The sequence below is a fragment of the Toxorhynchites rutilus genome, chromosome 1, assembly GCF_029784135.1.
Source record: "Toxorhynchites rutilus septentrionalis strain SRP chromosome 1, ASM2978413v1, whole genome shotgun sequence".
Lineage (NCBI taxonomy): Eukaryota > Metazoa > Arthropoda > Insecta > Diptera > Culicidae > Toxorhynchites > Toxorhynchites rutilus.
This window is the reverse complement of record NC_073744.1, coordinates 96,379,610-96,406,978: the sequence shown is the minus strand read 5'-3', so window position 1 is coordinate 96,406,978 and position 27,369 is coordinate 96,379,610. Positions and strand designations below refer to the sequence as shown.

At 40.7% G+C, this 27,369-nt stretch overlaps 1 protein-coding gene and 1 long non-coding RNA gene across 5 annotated transcripts in view; one reads left to right on the top strand and one right to left on the bottom strand.

Moving 5' to 3' along the window:
- LOC129762440 (GPI inositol-deacylase) overlaps positions 1-27,369 on the bottom strand; it is a 241,825-nt gene that overhangs the window by 5,537 nt on the left and 208,919 nt on the right. For 3 of the 4 annotated variants that reach the window (XM_055760675.1, XM_055760674.1, XM_055760676.1), the window contains 3 exons: positions 727-920; positions 476-662; positions 262-415 (listed from right to left, as the gene is read on the bottom strand). In XM_055760675.1, coding sequence (XP_055616650.1) covers positions 262-415; positions 476-662; positions 727-920 — 535 coding nt within the window. The remainder of the gene's footprint in view (positions 1-261; positions 416-475; positions 663-726; positions 921-27,369) is intronic. The other variant, XR_008740625.1, reaches the window with a different exon arrangement.
- On the top strand, positions 20,298-21,114 carry LOC129762442 (uncharacterized). The gene is made up of 3 exons (XR_008740626.1): positions 20,298-20,498; positions 20,705-20,793; positions 20,853-21,114. It is a non-coding gene; the product is annotated as an uncharacterized LOC129762442 (long non-coding RNA).

The window sequence follows — 27,369 nt, the reverse complement described above, 5'->3', positions numbered from 1 at the left end:
CGTCAAAACTCTTGTACGCCCTGTATATATAATGCCACGAGGTTATTCTTGAATCGTTAGTATCATTGAAGAAGAAGAAGAGTACCCGATCAACTGATCAGTTTTGACCGGTCCAGAAGTATAAAAAGGACTCAAAAGGAAATCTCCAGTTTTTATTCATTAAAAGAAGTGTTACTTGTCGAGATTGAAAATTGCTTGAGGGATGGGGTGAAGTAGCAGTCAACTATTTGTATTGAGTTATTAGTGGTAAATTGTTCTTACGAGAATGAAATAGATCACATTTGCTAGTACCAGCGCAACACAACCACACGATACCATAGATACCAGAACGCTGATAACCCCGAAGATAATTGGCACTTTTTGTATGCAAGATACAACAGTTGATGACAATGATGGGATCGGGAGCGAAACGATCCTAAATATGAATAAAAAGAAACAGGTTACAATGCATTTTGGAATCACTTTAGATACATACCTCAGTATAAGTTTGTGAATTACATTTCCACAGAACGCTATAACTGCCCATATTACACCGGTTAAAATTAATAAAATTGCAAGTGCAGCTCCATGGATAATGATGGATATCAAAATAGGGGAATCAAAATATTCCGGTTGTGGCAACACCTTGAACATTAGGGTTAATTTTGCAAATACTCTAGAAGCTGGAAGAAACCATACATTGAAGATACCACAAACCATTGAAGATATGCCGTGAAAATCACTTACCCGTAATTGCGAAAATTGGTGTGCTTTTGATCAACGCAGAATGAAATTTTCCACAGCCGAACCATTTACTATTTGGCGTTACCGAAATTTGATGTTTCAGCGATAATAGTATAATCGCTACGCAGTGTGCTGGAATCCAGTGACCGAAATGTTGAACGATTCTAGCCATCATCACGCTAAATGACTGGTGGTAACTAGGAGAAAAAAATCTGCGCTGTAATTTCGTTTCTTATACCAGGGACAGACATACAGCTGTACTTGCGCTGTAATACCAGGGACAGACATACAGCTGTACATGCGTTGTAATACCATGGACAGACATACAACTGTACTAGCGCTGTACGTGTACAGCGTTGTACAGGTACCACGATAGCATGACACACATACTTTGGTTGTACATTGTACCGCATGTCAGACTGACAATCAGAAGTTTGAATTTATTGCATTGTATTTTCACCAATATTTCAATGAAAAAGGTTTTTATTTAGCGTCTAAACTATCGAACACAACAAATATGTTTCCAATCTGAGTTATTAACTCAAGAGAAAGTCAATGAAAAGATTGTATACCAAATGTTTTGATTCGTTTTGTTCATGCTACCCACCACTAATCGTCTATGGCGTTGCGCACAGTACAACTGTAGCCATGTACGGCGGTAAAATAGGTCGGTACAGGTACAGCGATTGTACCGAGTTGCTTGCATGGTTCTAGCGCTGTACATGGTGACAGACATACAATTTTCGAAGTACAACGCAAGTACAGCTGTATGTCTGTCATAAGTATAATACTTATGACAGACATACAGCTGTACTACCGTTGTACTTCGAAAATTGTATGTCTGTCACCATGTACAGCGCTAGAACCATGCAAGCAACTCGGTACAATCGCTGTACCTGTACCGACCTATTTTACCGCTGTACATGGCTACAGTTGTACTCAAAACGGGTCTATGGTACTAGGTGAGGCCATTTCGTCACTAAGTTGGTTAGGGGAGCGGTATATGAAAACAGTACGGAAGAAAGCAGAAGGGGAATTATTTGCTTGTTGCGTGAAAGAGACAGACTGATCACGAGTGAGCTTCGGCACTAGCGTATTGTGTTTTGTTTACAAACAAAACACAGTAGACTTCCAAGATGGCTGAAGAGTGGTTTTAGCAAGTTGGCCCACCTTAGGATATACTTCTAGGCGCCTTGGTTGTACTGTGCGCAGCGCCACAAATGGTTAGTGGTGGGTAGCATGAACTAACTGAATCAAAACACTTGGTAAATATTCTTTTCATTGACTTTCTCTTGAGTTAATAACTCAGATTGTAAACTTGTTTGTTGTGTTTGATAGTACAACTGTAGCCTGTACTGTGCGCAGCGCCATAGACGATTAGTGGTGGGTAGCATGAACAAAACGAATCAAAACATTTGATATACAATCTTTTCATTGACTTTCTCTTGAGTTAATAACTCAGATTGGAAACATATTTGTTGTGTTTGATAGTTTAGACACTAAATAAAAACCTTTTTCATTGAAATATGTGGTGGAAATTGGAAAAATATCTGATTGTCAGTTTGACATACGGTACAATGTACAACCAAAGTATGTCTGTCATGGTACGATGGTACCTGTACAACGCTGTACACGTACAACGCAAGTACAGCTGTATGTCTGTCCCTGGTTTAAGAGTACAGCGTTGTACAGGTACTAGCGTACCATGACAGACATACTTTGGTTGTACATTGTACCGTATGTCAAACTGACAATCAAAATTTTTTCCAATTTTCACCACATATTTCAATGAAAAAGGTTTTTATTTAGTGTCTAAACTATCAAACACAACAAACAAATTTCCAATCTGAGTTATTAACTCAAGAGAAAGTCAATGAAAAGAATGTTTACCAAGTGTTTTGATTCGGTTTGTTTATTCTACTCACCACTAAACGTCTATGGCGCTGCGCACAGTACAACTGTAGCCATGTACAGCGGTAAAATAGGTCGGTACAGGTACAGCGATTGTACCGAGTTGCTTGCATGATTCTAGCGCTGTACATGATGACAGACATACAATTTTCGAAGTACAACGCTAGTACAGTTGTATGTCTGTCATAAGTATAAGAGTACAGCGTTGTACAGGTACTATCGTACCATGACAGACATACTTTGGTTGTACATTGTACCGTATGTCAAATTGACAATCAGAAATTTTTCCAATTTTCACCACATATTTCAATGAAAAAGGTTTTTATTTAGTGTCTAAACTATCAAACACAACAAACAAGTTTCCAATCTGAGTTATTAACTCAAGAGAAAGTCAATGAAAAGAATATTTACCAAGTGTTTTGATTCAGTTTGTTCATGCTACCCACCACTAACCATTTGTGGCGCTGCGCACAGTACAACTGTAGCCATGTACAGCGGTAAAATAGGTCGGTACAGGTACAGCGATTGTACCGAGTTGTACCGAGTTCTAGCGCTGTACATGGTGACAGACATACAATTTTCGAAGTACAACGGTAGTACAGCTGTATGTCTGTCATAAGTATTAGAGATTTGTATAAAGGGTGTGTCACATCAAATTGCATCACGGAAAAAACGCTGTAGAAATTCGCCCAGTAGACCGATCCTTTTGAAAATTTTAGACAGTAAAATAAAAACTATTAAACAACTTTTGGCATTTTCTTTTTATTCATACTTCGAGCCCAAGCCCGTATGCTCGCACCTTCCTCTTTACCCCGTCCATAAGGTTCTGTACAACGTCAGGTTGTAGTTTTTTTTTGAACAGAAATCCATTTTCTCTTGAAGTCCGCCTCCGATTTGACAACTTTTGGGTTCTTCCGGAGGGCCTGCTTCATAATCGCCCAATATTTCTCTATTGGGCGAAGCTGCGGCGCGTTGGGCGGGTTCATTTCCTTTGACACGAAGGTGACCCCGTTGGCTTCGTACCACTCCAACACGTCCTTTGAATAGTGGCACGAAGCGAGATCCGGCCAGAAGATGGTCGGGCCCTCGTGCTGCTTCAATAGTGGAAGTAAGCGCTTCTGTAGGCACTCCTTAAGGTAAACCTGCCCGTTTACCGTGCCGGTCATCACGAAGGGGGCGCTCCGCTTTCCACAAGAGCAGATCGCTTGCCACACCATGTACTTTTTGGCAAACTTGGATAGTTTCTGCTTGCGAATCTCCTCCGGAACGCTGAATTTGTCCTCTGCGGAGAAGAACAACATGCCCGGCAGCTGACGAAAGTCCGCTTTGACGTAGGTTTCGTCGTCCATTACCAGGCAATGCGGCTTCGTCAGCATTTCGGTGTACAGCTTCCGGGCTCGCGTCTTCCCCACCATGTTTTGCCTTTCGTCGCGATTAGGAGCCTTCAAAACCTTGTATGTACGTAGGCCCTCCCGCTGCTTGGTCCGCTGGACGAATGAACTTGACAAATTCAGCTTATTGGCGACATCCTGGACCGAACTTCTCGGATCACGTCTAAACTGCTTAACTACGCGCTTGTGATCTTTTTCACTGACGGAGCATCCATTTTTGCCGTTCTTCACCTTCCGGTCGATGGTTAGGTTCTCGAAGTATCGTTTTAGTACTCTGCTGACCGTGGATTGGACGATTCCCAACATCTTACCGATGTCCCGATGTGACAACTCCGGATTCTCGAAATGAGTGCACAAGATTAATTCACGACGCTCTTTTTCGTTTGACGACATTTTTCCAAATTTACGAAAAATTGACAGTGAAGCATGGCCAACGTGATCTATACACTCTTATCTGATTATAAGCGATAGCTGAAGATATATTTCCTAAAACTAAAATTTCTACAGCGTTTTTTCCGTGATGCAATTTGATGTGACACACCCTTTATACGCAATAAAATGTGTCTTCTTATCTATATCTTAAGGCGGAATTCGACGTATTCAACATGATACATGCTACAAGTTAAACGTAAACAACAATGGATATGTAACATGCGCGTTTTTGTTAAATTTTGTTTCCACCTCAGTAAGGTTACCATATGCTACATACCACAAAAGAGTACATACTTGTATTTCTGAAATAGAGTACAAAAGAGTACTTTGTTCTCAACAAAAAAACTCGAGTTTTTGGATACAACATATATCTTTATTCTGTCAAGTTAAACACCTTTTTCTTTTCTTAAAGAAAAAAAAAACAAAGCATTACTGCTTATACTTATTTGAACTCCTCACACAACCTAACAACAACGAGTCAGTTTCAATCATTTCATAGAAATGGACACAGTCAATTTGGTAAATAAATTTTACCATTATTAATGCTTCGACACATTTGGGGAGCAAACGATTTCTATCATCAGACCAGAAGCTATTCATAAAACTGAATAAGCGCTCGACTGTGGCATTATGACTAGGAATGGCAAACAAGAACTGAGCGGTTTTTAACAGTTCTGTGCTCGAACTTGGAACGATGGTTTGAAAATAAGTGGTCCATTTATGAACGACATGTAAATCTTTGAATTTCTCATCCTCAGCATTGGATTCAAAAAATGAAGAAAGATTCGACACCTGATCGAACAAGGCACTTTCATCAATTTCGATCCCTTTTTCATATAGGTATTCCAAGCTTTCTTCAACAATGTCCCATTTAGGTACTTTATCTAACAGCATCCAGCGAAAGACTTTTACTTCATCGAAGTGACCAGTCCATTTGTCTAAATAATCTAGACAGTTTTTCTACACCTCAATAAACGACTTTTTGATTCTATCTGAACGCTTCGAATCAAGACTGTCTCGAAAAATTTTCTTTACTTGAAGAGGAATGAACTGCTGAGTGTACCTATCCGAAAGTTGTTTGCGCACGCTGTCGACTGTACAAACCGTTTCGATTAAGCTGTTGTCTGCCGCTTCAATATTCTTTATGTTATTATAAAACATTGACATTAATGAATGAACAAACCATAGATACGCTTCATTTATGTCATCTTCAAAAAAAATCTCCAGGAGCTTCGGAGGACTGTCAATTGATTTGAAATAACTTTTTAGAGCTACGTACAAATGAAGTATACGCTCAACGGTGGGCATAAGGGAAAGCTATCGTGTTTTCGAATGCTTCAACACCTTTTTATACTCGGTGCCCACAAATGAACAGAACTTCTTCAGCTCTTCCGTATGAATTGTATATACGGAAAAATATCCATAAATTTTCAAAACCAGAGCCTCAATATCCACATCCAAACGATCGAATCCATGACGAGCGGTGTTATGCAGCAAATGTGCAGGGCAACCCACCCCCACAAGTTCACGTTGAGTGGCTTGTTTCATATGGTGAAACACATTATGTTCTCCTCGGCGACCAACCCCACCGAAATTAGTATTACAGCTATCACCACCAAATGCAACACACTTTCGAAGCAGTTCATGTTTCACCAGATTTTCTATTAATAGCTCGGAGATACGGATCGAGGTTTCGTTTTCCAATGACTTAAACGACAACAGCACATGTTGGATCCCCTTTTCACGATGAAAATACTGAACGAGGACGGGGAACATTTTGATCGCCCCATCCATTGCTTCCATCCGTACTTACTCCGATGAAAGGAACGGCCAGTCTTCGCATCTCCTCCAAACGTAGTTTGATTTATTGTGGTCCCAGAACGTCATTGATTATAGCCTCAGTCTTAGTTCTTACACATGCAAATTTGCCGGCAATCTCTGAATCAGGAAACACTTTCTTGAACAGCTTACTTCCGCAATCACAGCTCAGGTAGCTATAGTTGTACTGAACGGCATGGAATGCCATTGTGGCTTCAGCAGTCAATGTTTTTAACTCGAGCGGGGACTTTTGTACCACCAGTAGTTGCCAAAGTTTTCGAGACGAACCTGCTGCTCTGATATTTAACTGGTGCTTTTCTGATGCTAAATGCTGAGTTAGATCAGTTCGTCCTTTGTTTGCGATGGAAATTTTCTTCTGGCAGACCTCACAAAAGACATCAGATTCGTCCGAAGTTGGTTTGAATTGCGGGAATTCCTTTTGCAGAGCATCAGAAAATTTATTCTTTCGGCGGGACATGATGAAGCTAAAATAGGCAATGAAATTTGGTTTCACAACGAATATGTTTAGTTTCGGATAAATTTCAATTATTTCACTTCGGTATTCAGCGAAAAAGAAAGCAGGCAGGCGAATGATAGCTAAAAACCAATAAACATTAAAACAACATTCCGAAGAAGCGCAATCATGAACTGTCAGACTGTGGGTGCGAGAATGTTTTTTATTACACGTTCGGGGGGAAGGGCAAGTGAATGTTTGTTTTGGAATGAAATGTACTACTGCAAAATGTATATGTACAGTTCAATTCAAAAACAATTCGTTTATAACAATTTTTTTTAGTTTTGAAACTTGGCGGTCAAAAAGAGTACATTTGGGCTTATTTTTCAAAAAGAAGAGTACACTCATTTTTTTATTGGAAAAGAGTACGGATGGTATCCTCACACCTCAGCCACTACACAGTAATGTGCGATCGCGCACTGCTCCAACATATGTCTTAATGTTATTGTTTTTATAATTGTAGCAGGCCTTGCTTACTTAGAAGGCTATGAGTTTTATGTATTTGATAAAAAAATAGGTTGTTTGTTAACCACCAAGCAAAATAGACCTGTTTTTAGTCACTCCGAACTACCAGTCTGTCACCGTGGCTACGGATACAACAATTGGCGACGAGTGAAAAATTTGAAGAATCTCGAAGTCTCTCAAGCATCTCGAAACTTTCAAGCCATCCGAAGAAAATGTCTGATGCGGATCTGAAGAACGCAATTCTGCAGCTCACCAATCTAATTGCGAAGCAACTGAAAAAATTGTTCGGTCGCCAGAAATCAGTTTCCATTGCCGTTACCGGTGCCTGCAGTACTCGAAAAACGATGCGGATGATTTTACATCGTATGCTGCCATGGTGAACAAACACTGTGAAGCTTTTCAACTCTCTAAGCTCACACCGGATCAATTCAAAGCCCTCCGTTTTGTCTGTGGACTCCAATCGCCATGGGATGCGGACATCCGGGCCAGATTGAATTCGAAGCTGGAAGCCGACGAAAACGCAGCAGAAGATGCAGGAAAAGTAACTCTGGAAAACCTTGTGGAAGAATGCCATCGCGTGGCCAACCTCAAGCAGGACACAGAAGCAGAGAAGCACGCAACGTCAACATTGTTACTCGTAAACAGAAGAATCCTGCTACGAAGAAGCACCAAAAACTTCCTAAAACGCCCTGTTGGAGATGTGGAAACCAGCACTATGTCCGTGAGTGTCCGTTCGCTTTGCACACTTGCTCAAAATGCAAGCAACATAGACACAAGGAAGGCTGTTGTACCAGTAGCAACCCTGGCCCATCAAAGCAACCAAAGTCCAAAGAGAATAAGACGAGAAGCATTTTTACGGTTTACAACATGGAGGCAAGCGGAAGTTCGTTCCGGTTGAGCTCAACGGTGTAACAGTCAATCTTCAACATGACTCGGCGTCCGACATCACCATTATTTCGAACGAAACATGGATCAACATTGGACAACCACCCACTCAACCGACGATGGAGTCTGCAATCACTGCTTCTGGAGGTAATCTAAATCTTCTTTCTTAGTTCCAGACCGAAATTGTCATCGGTGACGTCACCAAAACTGGTCGCATCTTCATCTCGAACAACGATGAACTCAACGTTCTGGGCATCGAGACTATGGATCTGTTTGATCTGTGGTCAGTTCCAATTAGCAGCCTGGTCAACGTCAACGCCATCCAGCAGACACAAGAACTATTCATCAATCAATTCAAGCATCAGATCCCGGAAGTTTTCCAAAGCTCGTTGGGTAAGTGCACGAAAGCACAAATGAAGCTGTACCTGAAGCCCGACTTACGTCCTGTCAACTGTCCGAAGCGACCCGTTGCATACACTGCACTGCCTAAAGTAGACGCAGAACTCGAAAGGCTCCAGAAATGTGGTATCATTTCTCAAGTTCAATTCTCAGACTGGGCAGCTCCAAAAGTCGTCGTACGCAAATCGGGAAACGTATCAGTCCGTGTGTGTGGAGATTATTCTACGTGACTGAACAACGCGCTGGAATGTGACCGGCATCCTCTGCCACACCCAGACGACATCTTTGCGGAACTGGCTGGTGCACGTTATTTCACGCATCTCGACTTGTCAGACGCCTACCTGCAGGTCGAGGTTGAGGAAGAATCCCGCAAGCTGCTCACCGTTAACACACATCGTGGACTCTTCCAATACAACCGACTTCCTCCAGGAGTTAAATCAGCACCAGGTGCATTCCAACGTATCATCGATAGCACGGTGGCCGGCATCCCTGGAGTCAAGCCATACTTGGACGACATCCTCATCGCTGGTCGCACCAGGCAGGAGCACGATCGGAGCCTCTACGATGTTCTCGAACGTGTGCGTGAGTATGGTTTTCACTTACGCCTCGAAAAATGCCGTTTTGCGCTACCTCAGATCGAGTTCCTAGGGCATATCGTAGATAAAGACGGTATCCGACCCGACTCTTCGAAAACTGAAGCTATTACCAAGATGCAGCCTCCAAAGGACGTCAAGCAACTCCGTTCTTACCTTGGTGCTATCAGCTATTATGGTCGATTCGTCAAGCAGATGAAGCAACTGAGGGAAAGCTCAAGAAAGACATTCGTTGGTGCTGGACCAAGGACTGCCAGAAGTCATTTGAGAAATTTAAATCGATTCTACTGTCAGATCAGCTGCTCACCCACTATGACCCGTCAAAAGAGATCATCGTCGCAGCAGATGCATCAATGTATGGTCTTGGCGCTGTCATCATGCATCGTTTCCCAACCGGTGAGGTAATGGCAATCGCTCATGCCTCTCGCTCACTGATGCCTGCAGAGTTGAACTACGGACAAGTGGAAAAGGAAGCATTGGCTTTTATTCGCTGTTACCCGCTTCCACAAGATGCTATATGGACGCCATTTTCTCCTGCAAACCAATCACCAACCATTGCTAAAGGTTTTCGGCTCAAAGAAAGGTATTCCAGTCTACACAGCAAACCGCTTGCAGCGCTGGGCCCTGACACTTCTGCTGTACGATTTCAACATTCAACATGTTCCTACGGACAAATTCGGCAATGCAGACTTCCTGTCCCGGCTGATGTCATCACAGCGTCGACCGGATGAAGACTACGTGATTGCCTCCGTTCACGTGGAATCTGAGGCGAAAGCAGTTCTCGGTGTCGTCAACAACCTTCCAGTAACTCACCAAATGATCTTGGCTGAAACGAAGAAGGATGCAGTTCTGCAACAAGTGGTTGGTTTCACCAATAACGGTTGGCCAGCAAATGCAAAGCAGATTGCCGACCCTGATGTCAAGAAGTTCTTCGCCAGACGAGATGGACTTCAAGTCGTCGACGAATACGTTATGATCGGCGATCGGATCGTCGTGCCATTTAGGTTTCGCAAGCGAATCATTCGCCAACTACATCGGAGACACCCTGGAATGGACCGGATGAAGTCTCTGGCGCCCAGCTACATCTACTGGCCCAATGTCGACGATGATGTGGCGCAGTTTGTTCGTCAATGCAGAGCGTGTGCTGAAGCAGCGAAGTCTCCAACGAAAGCAACCCTGGAGTCGTGGCCCATTTCAGCCCGGCCATGGCAACGTGTTCATATTGACTTCGCTGGCCCTATTGATGGATACTACTATTTCGTCATCGTGGATACTTATTCCAATTGGCCCGAAATGTTCCGCAGTCAATCAATTAACACCACTGCAACTATGGACATGCTTCGTGAGATGTTTTCTCGTTTTGGTAACCCGGAATCATTGGTTTCAGACAACGGAACGCAATTCACAAGCGAGCGGTTCCAGTAATTTTGTCATGCAAATGGTATCAACCATCTCCGTACTGCTCCATACCATCCGCAGTCCAACGGCCAAGCAGAGCGATTTGTCGATTCCCTCAAGCGTGGCCTCAAGAAGCTGAGTTATGGAGAAAGTTCACATACACTGGAGCATTTGCACACATTTCTTTCGGTGTATCGCTCTACTCCAAACCCAAATACTCCGGAATCGACGTCTCCAGCTGAAGCGTTCCTAGGAAGACCAGTACGCAACACGTTGGACCTGTTAAGGAAACCTGATTCCGTTACTCAAGGAACCTGCTCCTGCAAGGAACCACAAACAAGATGAGCAGTTCAATCGTCGACATGGAGCTGTCAAACGCAATTTCGAAGGTGACGACCTGGTCTTCGATGAGCAGCATAGCAGAAATGCCAAGTCCTGGGTTCCTGGCCGAGTCATCGAACGGAAAGGTTCCGTAAATTACATTGTTGCTCTGGGCACAAAAGGACGACCGAGGCTTGTTAGGTCGCACATCAACCAAATGCGCCCTCGCTACAATTGTGACACTTTTGAGGGAGAGACGTAGTTGCTGCGGGAAATCCTACTCGATGAGTTTCAACCTCCAATAATACCTGCACGAGTTAATCCAGCAGTACCTTCTACATCCGTCAACCCAGCACCCTCTGCATCCGATGACCCTGTTCCTATTCCGATGCAACCGGTTCTGGATCCAACAGAAGGTACATCTGGCCCGAATCCTGGTCCGATTATTGAAGAAGTTGAGAACGACGCTTCAAAACCGCTTGAGCCATCCGATCAAGAAGAAATAACCCTGCGACGTTCTTCTCGTGAATCAAAACTTCCAAGATGGCTTACTTACTTTTAAGAGGGGGAGATGTAACAGGCCTTGCTTACTTAGAAGGCTTTGAGTTTTATGTATTTGATTAAAATATAGTTTGTTAGTTAACCACCAAGCAAAATAGACCTGTTTTTAGTCACTCCGAACTACCAGTCTGTCACGGTTACGGATACAACAATAATCAATAATTTAGTTGCTCCATTATTCTGGTGAATTATGATAATCGTCGATAAATGACGTAGTTGCCCCAACATTGTCGTGCTAGACACGCCGCACCGATCCGCAAGCCATTGGATAAGGGCAACATCGCTCAACAATACCAGTTATATTGTAAAATGATACACTCCAATAAACAAGAAGCATTGACTTGTAGCATGCATCAAATCGAATAGGTGGAATCCCGCCTTTATATATTGTTATTTGTTGCTAGTTAAATTGAACACGAGATGCCGCTGTTATATGATGAGATAGATGCTGGGTACTGAGTGCCTTTTTTCGCCGCCGTTTTTTATGATAACGCGGAAGTATCCCCAGTACCCCAGATCATCAACTCCATGTCGAATATTGCGCCTCGTGACGCCTATGTTTTCTAGGATTGAATCTCTTCAACAGAGATAAAAATTCGCGGAAATCTCCTCATCTAACCTACCATTGAGGAAGGCAGTTTTCACATCTAGCTGATGGACTAGTAATCTTCTTTGCTGGTTTGCCACTGCCAAAAGCGTTCGCAGTGTATCAAGCAGCGCTACTGGCGCATACGTTTCAGAGAAGTCAAATCCGTGGCGTTGAGTGAATCCACGAGCCACCACTCGCGCTTTGTAGCGCCGCTCACCATTTACTTCCGGCTTAAGCTCGAATACTCATTTGCATGATACTGCCTACCTGTTCTCAGGAAGTCTCGTCAATGTCCATGTCCAATTGCGGATCAACGAATCCATTTCATCTTTAACTGCTTTCTCCCTGTGTCTCCAGTTCTCACGCTTTCGTGCATTGTCTAATGTGGTCGGCAGATCTTCCACAAAACCAACAGCACTTGAACCGAAGCCAGCAAAATCCATGACGTAGTCTTGCTGCCATACTGGAGATTTTCGCATTCGATTCGCACTAGATTCATTAATATCCGACTGATTTTACTCAGGAACAGGTTATTCATCTTTAGATTGACCATTTGCGCTGTCTTCATGCATGACTTCATCACAGGTAGAAAATACTTCGCTGGGATCCACCTCGCTCTCCGACTCCGAATCATCATTATTCTCTATCGGATCAGCTATTCTAATAGCTTCATGCTTCACACTGTACTTGGTTTCCTCAGCTGCAACAGAAGCATTTCTTTCCACGAACACGACATCACGAACCACTACAATCCTCTTCTTGTTTAGATCATATACACGATAGTCGCCAATGCCATAGCCTACGAACATTCCTTTCCAGAACTTTTTATCTAGCTTTTTCCTCTGTTCTTTAGGAATATGACAGAACGCTGGACACACGAACACTTTCAAACCGGACACATCTGGTTTTCGTCCGTTCCACAGCTCCGCTGGAGCCTTTTCTCCTATCGCACTAGCTGGACTTTCGTTAGTCAAATACGCAGCCGTAAGAATCGCTTCGCTCCGAAATTCCCTATTGATTCCAGATCCTATCAGCATCGACTGAGCCTTTTCTACCAACGTACGATACATACGCACAGAATTGTGTCACATTTACCCGAAACCCACTCACCCGAAAGACATTCACCCGAATTCCGCTCACCCGAATGTAACAAATACCCGAATGCGACCGCTACCCGAATATAACATCTACCCGAATTGACTCTCACCCGAACGCGACATTTACCCGAATGCAACAGTTACCCGAATGCAACGGCTACCCGAATGTAACAATTACCCGAATGCGACACTTACCCGAGTGTAACATCTACCCGAATGCGAGACCTGATAAAAATTGTGCTGCGAGTCTAAGTACCATTTTTTTTATCAATTCTTTTCATATAGTCATGGCATTTATGCTTTATATTTTTCATGTTAACCTTTTCACTGTGGCCCAGTCTTGGAAAAATTCATCAGCAGATACGGAGCGTTATGTTGTTGCGCCAGACCGGTGACAAGTGAGTAAAGCAGTACCCGGAGTTTTGATACCATTCTTAGGATTTAAAAATAATAATTGCCAAAAAAATTAAAATAATAGCTTATCCATTATTTTAAATAGCTTTTTAGGCATAGCATTGAACTCAACTTAGCGATTTTATCAATTATGTCATGATATATCTTAAAACATGGGTCAACGCATAAACTACATCAAATTCTTTGCACTCGACGAATGTTATGTTTGCTACATACTATTGTGAAGAAGTGAAAGACTGGCGAGAGCGTATATATACGCCTTTCGTAGTGAAAAGGTTAAAATTACCTGCTTAATTTTCGAAATATTCCATAACCCATGCTCATTTTTGAATGATCTTAGGGCCTTAAGATTAATACGGAAAGGAAAGAAGACGGCATGTCAATTGTGTCTACACTAATTTTTAAAAATGACACCGCGAAGTCTTCAATGTCATTTTCAAATTTCCTCATTACAATTTTTCATTTCACTTCGTATTTTTGTTACTTTTGCATGTTGTTTTGATTTAATCTTTTTTATCAACAGGAGCTTCAACAAAACTCATAATCTGATTTGTCGGAATCTTTCCTTCTCGTTCGGGTAAACATTCCATTCGGGTAAATGTCACATTAGGATATTTGTTACATTCGGGTATTTGTTGCATTCGGGTATTTGTCGCAATCGGATAAATGTTCGTTCGGGTATATGTTACTTCGAGTTTTGACGTAGGACTACGTCTAACCGGAAGATATAGGGGGTGAAATGGAAATCTAGGCACTGAACAAGTAGGAAAAAATGCAAGATTTGGAACGCTTATAACTCGAGCATTTCTCAATAGATCGCAAAGGTTTTTGCATCAATTGATAGGAAATATATCTACGCATCTATCATAATGAATAAAATTTCATTTTTCTTGAGATAAATAATTGAATAATTGTGAAATATCAAGCATTGTCCAAATGCACTATGTGCCCATTTTTGATTGGTCCATTCTGTGGTCCTCAAATCGTACCGACCAAAACGGGCAACCAGAGCAGCAGCGAAATAGAATGAAGCACGATTGGAAAGGAAAAAGAAAAAAATGAACGAAACATTGGTCGCAGTCTCACACATGCGTAATTCTCGAGCCAGCCAGTCAGCTTAAAAATCCCCGCTCCGCTGCTGTAACGATCATTCTCATTCAAACCGTACACCACATCGGTTCGCATCACAACACATCAACAAACCAACCCAAGCAGCCATGTCTGGACATGGTAAAGGAGGAAAAGTGAAGGGAAAGGCAAAATCCCGCTCGAACCGTGTTGATCTGGAGTTCCCCGCAAGGGTAGCTAGGCCGAGCGCGATAGTACCAGAGCACCAGTCCACCTAGCCGGCGTTATATAGTTTCGGCCCCCGAAGTGATCGAGTTAGCTGGCAAAGCTGCTCGCGACGATAAGAAAACCCGCATTCAGAACAGAACACATTCGGTTCGGTGGACATCAAGACAACAGGCAGTTGCAGCGAGTGGCGAGTGGCAAACGCAATCGCAAAACGGCATCAGGTAGCAGAAGAAAAAAGTTTGTTCTTTATACAAACTGCTTTGGTGGCAAATCCAGAACAAGGCGGCATCGAGGGCGTTCGGAATGGTTTTTTTCAAAACCACGAGTACTAAGTTTTCTAAATTGGAACCATTCCATAAAACAAGGCGCTTTTCAGGGCCATTAAACCTTCCAAAAAAGAGTTTAGGAAATAAAGTTCAATGCTTTCTAAAACATTATCCAAAATAATAATAAAACACAAATTGATGTTTTCATAATTTGTTTGCCAGGATCTGAAGAGTATGTGAATTTGGCAGTTGTTCTGAGCTTATTGATAGTTGGGGACTTTCCTGATTATTCAATTTTCACCAATTCTTAAATTGTTTCCAGATTTAAAGTACAGTAATTTACAATTAGTTGGACATTTAGCTAATTGGACGGACATGTAATGCGACTTATTTAGTTGGACATTTTTGTAAACATAGAGATCCAAATTATGACCCCACATTGAAAGTCGACACTGTACCACTGTCATCGCAAATGTTCAATTACAGGTTAAAATTACCTCCAATCCGGCACTGAGTGGTGGTAATGCGACGTGCCATTGAATGTAATTTACTGTAAAATATGTCACAAGCTGGATGGGAAGAAATTTTCCAACTGTGAAAGCTGTGGCGAGTGACAACAAATCGCTAAACAGGAAGGTTTAGCCGAACAAGATGGGGATATCGAGTGATAACAAAACAATAAACTCTTTAGACTTTTTGTGATCCTGAAAAGGACCCTTTTTAGTCTGTATGTGAATCCAACGAGCGAACAAATCGTAATGAATGTATTTTTTTGCCATCGCTCCCTTTTAACGCTCATTCGTTCGTCTCGTTGGACCCGCCCCTTTGGCTGAGTCTGCCGATTTGTCTCTATCCTGTGAGTGTGTACCGCTAGAGTATAAAACACGCGGACCCCAAAAAAATATCTTATTTTCTTTCAAAACGTAAACCCGTGTGGTTGTACGGCATCGGCATCGTGTACTCAACAAAGGAGGAAAAGAGAAGGGAAAGGCAAAATCCCGCTCGAACCGTGGTGGTCTGCAATTTCCCGTAGGTGTATCCGCCAATTGCACCGGAAAAGGTTGCTAGGTCGAGTGCGTTAGTACCTGTGTACCAGTCCACCTAGCCGGCGTTATATAGTTTCGGCCCCCGAAGTGATCGAGTTAGCAGGCAAAGCTGCTCGCGACGATAAGAAAACCCGCATTCAGAACAGACCATATTCGGTTCGGTGGACATCAAGACAACAGGCAGTTGCAGCGAGTGGCGAGTGGCAAACGCAATCGCAAAACGGCATCAGGTAGCAGAAGAAAAAAGTTTGTTCTTTATACAAACTGCTTTGGTGGTAAATCCAGAACAAGATTAATACGGAAAGGAAAGAAGACGGCATGTCAATTGTGTCTACACTAATTTTTAAAAATGACACCGCGAAGTCTTCAATGTCATTTTCAAATTTCCTCATTACAATTTTTCATTTCACTTCGTATTTTTGTTACTTTTGCATGTTGTTTTGATTTAATCTTTTTTATCAACAGGAGCTTCAACAAAACTCATAATCTGATTTGTCGGAATCTTTCCTTCTCGTTCGGGTAAACATTCCATTCGGGTAAATGTCACATTAGGATATTTGTTACATTCGGGTATTTGTTGCATTCGGGTATTTGTCGCAATCGGATAAATGTTCGTTCGGGTATATGTTACTTCGAGTTTTGACGTAGGACTACGTCTAACCGGAAGATATAGGGGGTGAAATGGAAATCTAGGCACTGAACAAGTAGGAAAAAATGCAAGATTTGGAACGCTTATAACTCGAGCATTTCTCAATAGATCGCAAAGGTTTTTGCATCAATTGATAGGAAATATATCTACGCATCTATCATAATGAATAAAATTTCATTTTTCTTGAGATAAATAATTGAATAATTGTGAAATATCAAGCATTGTCCAAATGCACTATGTGCCCATTTTTGATTGGTCCATTCTGTGGTCCTCAAATCGTACCGACCAAAACGGGCAACCAGAGCAGCAGCGAAATAGAATGAAGCACGATTGGAAAGGAAAAAGAAAAAAATGAACGAAACATTGGTCGCAGTCTCACACATGCGTAATTCTCGAGCCAGCCAGTCAGCTTAAAAATCCCCGCTCCGCTGCTGTAACGATCATTCTCATTCAAACCGTACACCACATCGGTTCGCATCACAACACATCAACAAACCAACCCAAGCAGCCATGTCTGGACATGGTAAAGGAGGAAAAGTGAAGGGAAAGGCAAAATCCCGCTCGAACCGTGTTGATCTGGAGTTCCCCGCAAGGGTAGCTAGGCCGAGCGCGATAGTACCAGAGCACCAGTCCACCTAGCCGGCGTTATATAGTTTCGGCCCCCGAAGTGATCGAGTTAGCTGGCAAAGCTGCTCGCGACGATAAGAAAACCCGCATTCAGAACAGAACACATTCGGTTCGGTGGACATCAAGACAACAGGCAGTTGCAGCGAGTGGCGAGTGGCAAACGCAATCGCAAAACGGCATCAGGTAGCAGAAGAAAAAAGTTTGTTCTTTATACAAACTGCTTTGGTGGCAAATCCAGAACAAGGCGGCATCGAGGGCGTTCGGAATGGTTTTTTTCAAAACCACGAGTACTAAGTTTTCTAAATTGGAACCATTCCATAAAACAAGGCGCTTTTCAGGGCCATTAAACCTTCCAAAAAAGAGTTTAGGAAATAAAGTTCAATGCTTTCTAAAACATTATCCAAAATAATAATAAAACACAAATTGATGTTTTCATAATTTGTTTGCCAGGATCTGATGAGTATGTGAATTTGGCAGTTGTTCTGAGCTTATTGATAGTTGGGGACTTTCCTGATTATTCAATTTTCACCAATTCTTAAATTGTTTCCAGATTTAAAGTACAGTAATTTACAATTAGTTCGACATTTAGCTAATTGGACGGACATGTAATGCGACTTATTTAGTTGGACATTTTTGTAAACATAGAGATCCAAATTATGACCCCACATTGAAAGTCGACACTGTACCACTGTCATCGCAAATGTTCAATTACAGGTTAAAATTACCTCCAATCCGGCACTGAGTGGTGGTAATGCGACGTGCCATTGAATGTAATTTACTGTAAAATATGTCACAAGCTGGATGGGAAGAAATTTTCCAACTGTGAAAGCTGTGGCGAGTGACAACAAATCGCTAAACAGGAAGGTTTAGCCGAACAAGATGGGGATATCGAGTGATAACAAAACAATAAACTCTTTAGACTTTTTGTGATCCTGAAAAGGACCCTTTTTAGTCTGTATGTGAATCCAACGAGCGAACAAATCGTAATGAATGTATTTTTTTGCCATCGCTCCCTTTTAACGCTCATTCGTTCGTCTCGTTGGACCCGCCCCTTTGGCTGAGTCTGCCGATTTGTCTCTATCCTGTGAGTGTGTACCGCTAGAGTATAAAACACGCGGACCCCAAAAAAATATCTTATTTTCTTTCAAACCGTAAACCCGTGTGGTTGTACGGCATCGGCATCGTGTACTCAACAAAGGAGGAAAAGAGAAGGGAAAGGCAAAATCCCGCTCGAACCGTGGTGGTCTGCAATTTCCTGTAGGTGTATCTGCCAATTGCACCGGAAAAGGTTGCTAGGTCGAGTGCGTTAGTACCTGTGTACCAGTCCACCTAGCCGGCGTTATATAGTTTCGGCCCCCGAAGTGATCGAGTTAGCAGGTAAAGCTGCTCGCGACGATAAGAAAACCCGCATTCAGAACAGAACACATTCGGTTCGGTGGACATCAAGACAACAGGCAGTTGCAGCGAGTGGCGAGTGGCAAACGCAATCGCAAAACGGCATCAGGTAGCAGAAGAAAAAAGTTTGTTCTTCATACAAACTGCTTTGGTGGCAAATCCAGAACAAGGCGGCATCGAGGGCGTTCGGAATGGTTTTTTTCAAAACCACGAGTACTAAGTTTTCTAAATTGGAACCATTCCATAAAACAAGGCGCTTTTCAGGGCCATTAAACCTTCCAAAAAAGAGTTTAGGAAATACAGTTCAATGCTTTCTAAAACATTATCCAAAATATTAATAAAACACAAATTGATTTTTTCATAATTTGTTTGCCAGGATCTGGTGAGTATGTGAATTTGGCAGTTGTTCTGAGCTTATTGATAGTTGGGGACTATCCTGATTATTCAATTTTCACCAATTCTTAAATTGTTTCCAGATTGAAAGTACAGTAATTTACAATTAGTTCGACATTTAGCTAATTGGACGGACATGTAATGCGACTTATTTAGTTGCACATTTTTGTAAACATAGAGATCCAAATTATGACCCCACATTGAAAGTCGACACTGTACCACTGTCATCGCAAATGTTCAATTACAGGTTAAAATCGCCTCCAATCCGGCACTGAGTGGTGGTAATGCGACGTGCCATTGAATGTAATTTACTGTACAACATGTCACAAAGCTGGATGAGAAGAAATTTTCCAACTGTGAAAGCTGTGGCGAGTGGCAAACGCAATAACTAAACAGGAAGGTTTAACCGAACAAGATTGGAATATCGAGTGATAACAAAAACACAACACCAAAGGTTCTTTTCAGAACCATCAACATATTCATAAAGAGTAAACAGTAAACTAATCCATTTTTCAGGTAGATAGGTAGGTATTCACGTAGGAGAAGAAAATAAAACAATATATTAAAAATATATATTTAACAAAAGCTGTCCCCTTTGTATAGTCCTACGTCACTCCGGTTATGTCCCCGACATTACCCACCCGTCTTTTTTTTTACATTCGAGTGAATGTCTTTCGGGTATGTATTACATTCGGGTAAATGTGTTTCGGGTAAACGTGTTTCGGGTGAATGGTATTCGGGTGAATGGGACACAACCACGGCACAGTGTATTCTACTTGGATACCGTTTTCGCGACAGAACTTATCGAAACCGATTCCGCGATACTCACCGCCATTGTCACAACGAACTCGCGATACGCGTCTCTTGAACTGTGTTTCAGCCACCTTTACGTATTCTTTGAAATACAAGAGTACTTCGTCTTTCGAGGAAATGGGATATAATTTCACAAATCGACTCCAATCGTCAATGAACTGACGAAATATTTCGCTCTTTGATGGCTAACCGGAGTAATCGGCCCACACACATCCGAATGTATGAGCTCTAACACTCGCGTCGAACGTCTACACTGGAGGAAAACATTAGTAAATGCAGCTACCAAATCTTTAGTAGTTGAAACATTGGTAAAGTGTACGCATTTTTTGTACATATTACCAAAACTTTGTAAAACGGATGTCTTATGCAATACACATCCCTACTAAAGATTCGTACATTTTACTTCATAGCATGTGTAACCTTGATTGTTTTCATTTCTAGGAACTGTAATGTGCGTACTTCGCAGTCGTCGTTCCTCTTGAGGAAACAAAGCTATTCGGAGGTAAGGTTTTTTTTTTGGTTTTTATTAGATTCAAATATATGTAACTTTTGTTTCTCTTCGGCGAAAACAAATTCTCGACCACAAAGATATCGAGAACTTGTTTTCGCTGCGGGAAAACAAAAGTTCAATTCGTTGTATTGAAATCTTAATAGACGGAATCTTATAAAAATAAACTTCAACACAACCCTTTCCCTTTTAATTTTCAGCTTCTAACCTTGGATTAAAATTGCACAGTTGACTGGTGGAAAATTCAATGTATATTAGACTGAGCATGTGCAACACAAAGAAATCTCAGGTAATCACATATGTTTCATCACAAGCCCATATTTATAACTAACCATAATCATACATCAGGAAACGGGAGAGCAAATAATGCGGATGAAATGTACTGCGATCTGGTCCCATCAACTGCCAACTAATCAGTTGTTCCTGTCCTAAAGGATGAAAATGTGCAACAGGAAAAGAAGCAAAACCTTGATGAGTGAGAGTTTGAAAAAACATATGAGATTGATTCGGACGAGGCTGCGATTAAATCTGTCTATTTGCACGAGCAATGTTTAGATGTAGAATGTAGGATGTAGGAAATTACTGTGTAAAAGATAATGTATGATTGAAGACAGCTTTATAAATAAGAATTAATTATCAACAACATAATGTCATTATCCCTTACCATTATCTCATACAAATAAAAAACAACGTTTTCACTGATGTTGTTCCAATGGTGGGCCAACATGCCCACCATCCTACAAAAATAATGCCTACAAATTTCCTTTTGTAAGATGTACCAATGATTAGTAGGGTAGAAAATGACTAACGAATTGGTAACATTTACGAAAAAAATCGTCATATATACTAAATTTTCCTCTCAGTGTACCGATGAAGCTTTTGTCGAAAGGTTTCCGCGTTTGTTTTGCGTTCACACATGATTCACACAGCACGTTATCATGTCCTTTTCCGCGCGACAGTATTTCTAATCCGGTTACCATTTCACCATGCGTGACTGTCAAATTCTTATGGCTCAAATGGCCGAATCGTCGGTGCCAAAACTCGTCATTCTTTCGAATTTGTCCACATGAGTACAGCGAACACGCGTTGTTCGCACTACCGACCGAGTAGAACTCCAGCACATATAGTAAATTACAACGTTCACCGACCGCGACCACTTCCGATCCGCGAAGCGCTTTAACTTTCACATCCTCAAAAATAACCGTCATTTCCGCACTTTCAACTTTTTGCACAGAGAATAAATTGCATCTCGCTTCCGGAATGTACAGCACATTTTCTACTTAATTAATTAATTTTGCACTTGATCGTGTTTTTATTGACAACCGAATTCACCATCACTGTTCCATAATACTCAGCCAAAACGATTTCTACGCTTTTCACCACAGCGATTTCCATTGGCTGTTGCACCCTCTTATTTCATCACATAAAATAAATATTCGATACGTTAAAGTAAATTTTCATTCATAATTTTGATTTTGAAAGCAGGTTTATTCCACCTGAATATCCATCATCATCATTTGCGCCTCCCAATGAAAGCACTCGTAGCTTAATGCCGTCTACTCGAATATACTCTTCAAAATCAGAATCCGAATTGGATTACGATTCCAATAATACAAAAGCGAAAGCAGCAGGTTTTCCATCTTCATAGTCTTTAGATTTTCCAAAACAATACTCGGAACTTGACAGTTCAGTATAGTTGTATTGGTGAACCCGAGTGCCAACCCGTGAAACCAGGCCCTGGCCAAGACGATATGATCCGCGAGTCAAGATGTGTTGCAAATTTAGCCAGTCTTCGGAAAGCAACGCGGTGCTGATGTGCAACTTTTTGTTTTGCACCCAGTTGAACTCTCACTTCTTGCGCACACCTGCGCCCGGACGAATCAACGCCCACCGAAACAAAGTTGAAATGTTTTGTTTCAACACCATTCGTTTTAAAGTTCGAACATCCTTTCTGCACCGTATCCTTACACCGGTTATATGCCCAATTTTAAAACGCGCTCGAATCTTGTTTGTCTGCTTTGCTTTCTCTGTTGAGGCGGTGCGTATGGGGACGCGCTGTTGTTTTTTATGCTTTGCTTAGAACGAACGAAGACAAAGCGGGCGCTAGAATTTGATGTGTATGTGTGTGTGTATAGAATGAGACGCGCATCACACAAGTGAGAAGAAATGTTTAGTATCGGAGTTCTGCGCCGGGTACATTTTGCGCTGTCGTGCTTATGAATTTTGTGCTCTTCGCACCAAGATAGAATTCGAGTTTTCTTTGAGCGCGCGCTGATGAAAATTAAACTCAAGCGCAGCGCTGAGTTTGTTTTCTGAAGACTGAATTTAGCTGTCATTTCCAAACATATCAAACTGCTCGGTGAGCTCAAGGCAGATCTATGGAACAAGGTGCGCCCATTCGCTAATCATATTTAACTCGAAATAATCGGCAAATTCGCGAAAATTTTAAGAAGGCAGTTTTTTTCCTTTATTGATTTAATTAGGCTCAAGTGGATAAAGAGCCACCATCAAGCAATACATTTTAAAACTATTTGAATATATTATAACTAAATAATTATTCACTTAAGTCTAATTAGCTTAAACTACAGTGCAATATAAAGAAATATATAATTTATTCCTTCGTTGCCTCGTCGGTATTATCCTTGTCTTGAACAGCGCCTGTGGTGGGTCGTAACAACTACATCGCCAGTTGATGTAGCAACGGTATCCTTTGGAAAGAAGGCAGTTTTGCCATCTTAAAATTTGAATGGAGATTATTAAGTTATTCGATTACATAAAGCACGACTAGTGATCCCCGATAATCGTTCGATTATTCGATTAATCGAATCGAAAATCAATCATTATTTTTGACGCTCTCCTAAACTCCTCCACCTCAATGCCGTCGATGCGAAATGAGCTTCATTTAAGAGTTTAGGGGAGCGTAAAAGATAATAATCAATTTTCAGGCGGAATGAACACTTTTTTGATTCCAGATGGCTTTCTAACAAATGAAAAATATTAGTCTAACTAATTACTTCTCTCAGTGTAACGATTATTCGATTAATCGATTATTTGGAGCGATTAATCGTATCGAATAACAAACTGCTGAAAAGTATTCGATTAGTGGATGAACAATTAATTTCAAAAGTCGGGGATCACTAAGCACGACGCTTTCTTAACCATTTGGCTATACAGGTAAACCTGTTTTTGTGCGGTTGCTTTTTGTGTGACTGTTTAGGTGCGATTTTATTATTTGTGCTATTAGTTCGTGTGGTTCAAGACCCGATGTCATAACATAATCGCATAAAAAGTCACACAAACGAGGAACCACACGAAAAGGGACCGCACAAAAACAGGTTTGCCTGTATACTTCACAACATACAACATTTACAAAAACTCGCCATTATAATATAAAATCATCATCAGACACAATTTCAGTTCATTATTATTTCACAATATGCGAGAAAACGTAATACTGTATTGCATAGAATACATATTCGATACAGAAAAATATATTTTCATTTATAATTTTTTATTTTAGAAGTGTGTATATCTCATCCTGTAAATTCATGGCTATAGTGGTTTTCACATTTTGATCCACCTGGCATTATGTTAAGCGCCTTGATTTACACCAGGTTGTGAGTTTGGCAGTTCTCGCGAGTGACAGTGGTCGCAAATTGCATTTGCGGCTCAGACATGTTTGACGCTGTCAATCGCTGTGTATCAGTATATGGATGCCCTAAGGCTGCGTGAAACATCTCAGTGCGATGCTAACATCTTTCGGGGCGAACTAGTGCGACACTGAATGCGAAACTGAGTGAATAAAAAAAGGTTTTGACAGCAGTTAGTGCAGCACTGTGGTTGAAACCGAACAAAAACGAATTCGCTATAAGTAGCTCGTTCTCCTGCTCCATTTCTCACGATTTACTATTTCCGCGTTACCGAAACTTTACTCGATTATTTTCCGTGTCCACTGGGCCCATAACCTGATCGGCTTTGGGTTTTTCGGGGACAAAATGAATCGTAAAATCTACAATGTTACGAGTAATGAAAAAGCACGTTTTTATTTCTTTAACCCTCCTGTACTCGCGTGCAAAATCATAACACGTATACTCGCGCACGGTATCACAGACCGAAAATTGAACTTCTCTGTAATGTTGTCATTGTGTATTTTTCAGGCTTTATTGGCATTTATTTTAAGAAAAGGGTATGATTGAATGAAAAAACTCCAAAAAATATGTTTTCTTCGTCTTTATTATATTTTAATGATCATCTAATCCAGCCTCATCAAAACAGAGTAATTTTTGATACTCCAACACAAATAACGAAATTCGAAGTTTTCACTGTTATTAATTAAAAGTAAGCAACTGAGCCAAAAATTACATAAAAACGTATTGATCGATTGTGGTTTCATTGGAGTAACAATCGGAACATAGCAAAACTGCATGCTCGAAGCAAACTTATTGTTTTCCATTTCATGCAGTTGTTGCGTATTTTTTGTTTTTTTGTTATCAAAGAGAAAAATGTATAACGTATTCTAGATAATTACCAGATGATAAAGGTTCTGGAATATAAAGTTTGCATATTTCTAATATTATTTGTCTCTGTATTCTTGGTAAACTAATAATTAATGCCTTTTTTTAGATGGAGCAAAATATATATAAAAGGTTTTCTAGGAACTTCCTTTTCTTTTTCTTGTTTTCTTGTAGATATTGCGGATAATCGGGAATGTAGATATTATAAAAAAATATCCCCGATACTGTAACTGTTAAAAATTACCATAAGCCACCGATTAGTTCATAGTTTACTGTTTACAATTCTAAACTATTCTTTCATAAGTGTATATATGTATGACCATTATATTTACCGAATAGCTATACGAAAGTCAAATATTCATATTTTGCTTTTGAACGTATAAATCTAACGACGAAAACTTAATATATGAATCCGTTCAATCCAGTTACAAAAGGGACTAAAATCAAATAAGAATAGTCCGGTGATGATCTTATGCATTATACTTAATAAATATTCCACGCCACTAACATTAATTTATACATTTCATTCAACAATATTCTAGAATATGAAAAAAGTCATTTGTCCAAAAAAGTTACTCCTATACTCGCGTCGGCGTGTCAGACCAAAAGTGTTAAAAAATTGGCACACGTCCCCTGTGTACCAACGCATGCGATACGCTAAACGATGACGAACGACGAATAACGGAGCTAGAGAGAATCGCAAAGTCGTAGTGTTGATATTTTCTGAGAAATGAACGAATTATTGATTTCTCGGTCTGACAGACCAACGTGCGAGTGTTAAGGAGTGTTAAGCGGACCTTACACGGTCATTATTGACAATATGATGACATTAGAGAACATAATGACAGCTTAACATGGCCGAGGACGCAGAAATCCGGATTTTCTAATTTTCGAGCATCAATATCGTGACATTTCATATGGATGTATGATGTTGACCTCACAAACTTCCAGACTGAGTTGCCAGATTTGCAACCGGACATTTAATTTTTGTTATTCTTTTTTGCGATTGCAATTAAAATTTATAAACTTCTGAAATGAAATAAATGAAAGCTTTTGGGTTGAGAAAACTGATACTTTTAATAGAAAAATACGGTACATTTCACGATACAAATCAAAACCTCAAAGTAAACTGACAATGTGATGGTGGGAGAGTGGATGAAAATTAACAACATCTTAGGAATTTTTTAACGTTGAACTAGGCCATTCTTTACGCTAGCGAGCGTGGCAGCCATTTAGTCTAAGTTGTGTGTTTCTTTACACTCCGCTATAAAATTTGGAGAATGAGAAGATCTGGGAAAATCACAGGTGGAAAAACATCATGTATTAATTCAATCTACAGAAGAATCCCGATTATCCGCGGAATAGTCGGGCAAACTCACCGCGAATAATGAAAATCGCGGATGACCCATTAAAGGATCAAAAAAGAAATGAAAACACGAAAAAAGATGTTTCAACATAAAAACTGCGAATAATGAAAATCGCGGATGACCTATTGAAGGATAAAAAAAAATAAAAACACGAAAAAAGATGTTTCAACATAAAAACTATGTTTTATCAATACAGAAATCATTAAACTATCCATATGTATACCAGTGGCTAAACAATGTAAAAGCCATAACCACAACAAAAGATCATGGTCCTACCACTCACTAACATTTTTCGGAAATGCCTATTGATTGAATCTGCACGGCGGATCACCCACTCTCGAATGATCGGGGTTCATAGTCTTAGTCTTATTTATGGAATAAAAACATTTGCTTACAGATAATATAACTTGCATATATTTTCACAAATTAAAAAAACTGGCATCTCTGGAACTGAAAGGAACAGACTGCATTTGTGAAGCGAGTATTATGTGTTTTTGAGAAAGAAAAACGAATTGTGAAGAGTGAATTATGAATGACAATTAACTTTTCCGAATGAAATTAGTATTCTATGGGAATGCAAATTATTTTTTCATCAAGTTGTGAGAAAATTCCTTACAGAAATTGGGTCTGAAATTGGCGTTATATTGTAATAATGAGTTTTAGTATGAATATCGGAAAATTCAGAAAATAGGTTAAGTTAGGGTTAGAATTACGTGCTTCAAGTAATTAAATAATACTAAGAAGATATTTTCATTCAAATTTTACCAATTGAAAAATATCTTTGAGCCTTCTAATCTGATGGAGAATAGTTTGGATCCCAAACTCGAATGTCGCCACTAGTCATTGCGGATGCTTTCGTTGCCTCGGGTTGAGGGCGATATTGACTGTGTGAGGTGGCAAACTATTGATTGAGGTTAGATCGGATGACAAAAGCCTAGCTTTCACGATATTGAAAACACTTATTGTCAATCAGTTTGATCGTGT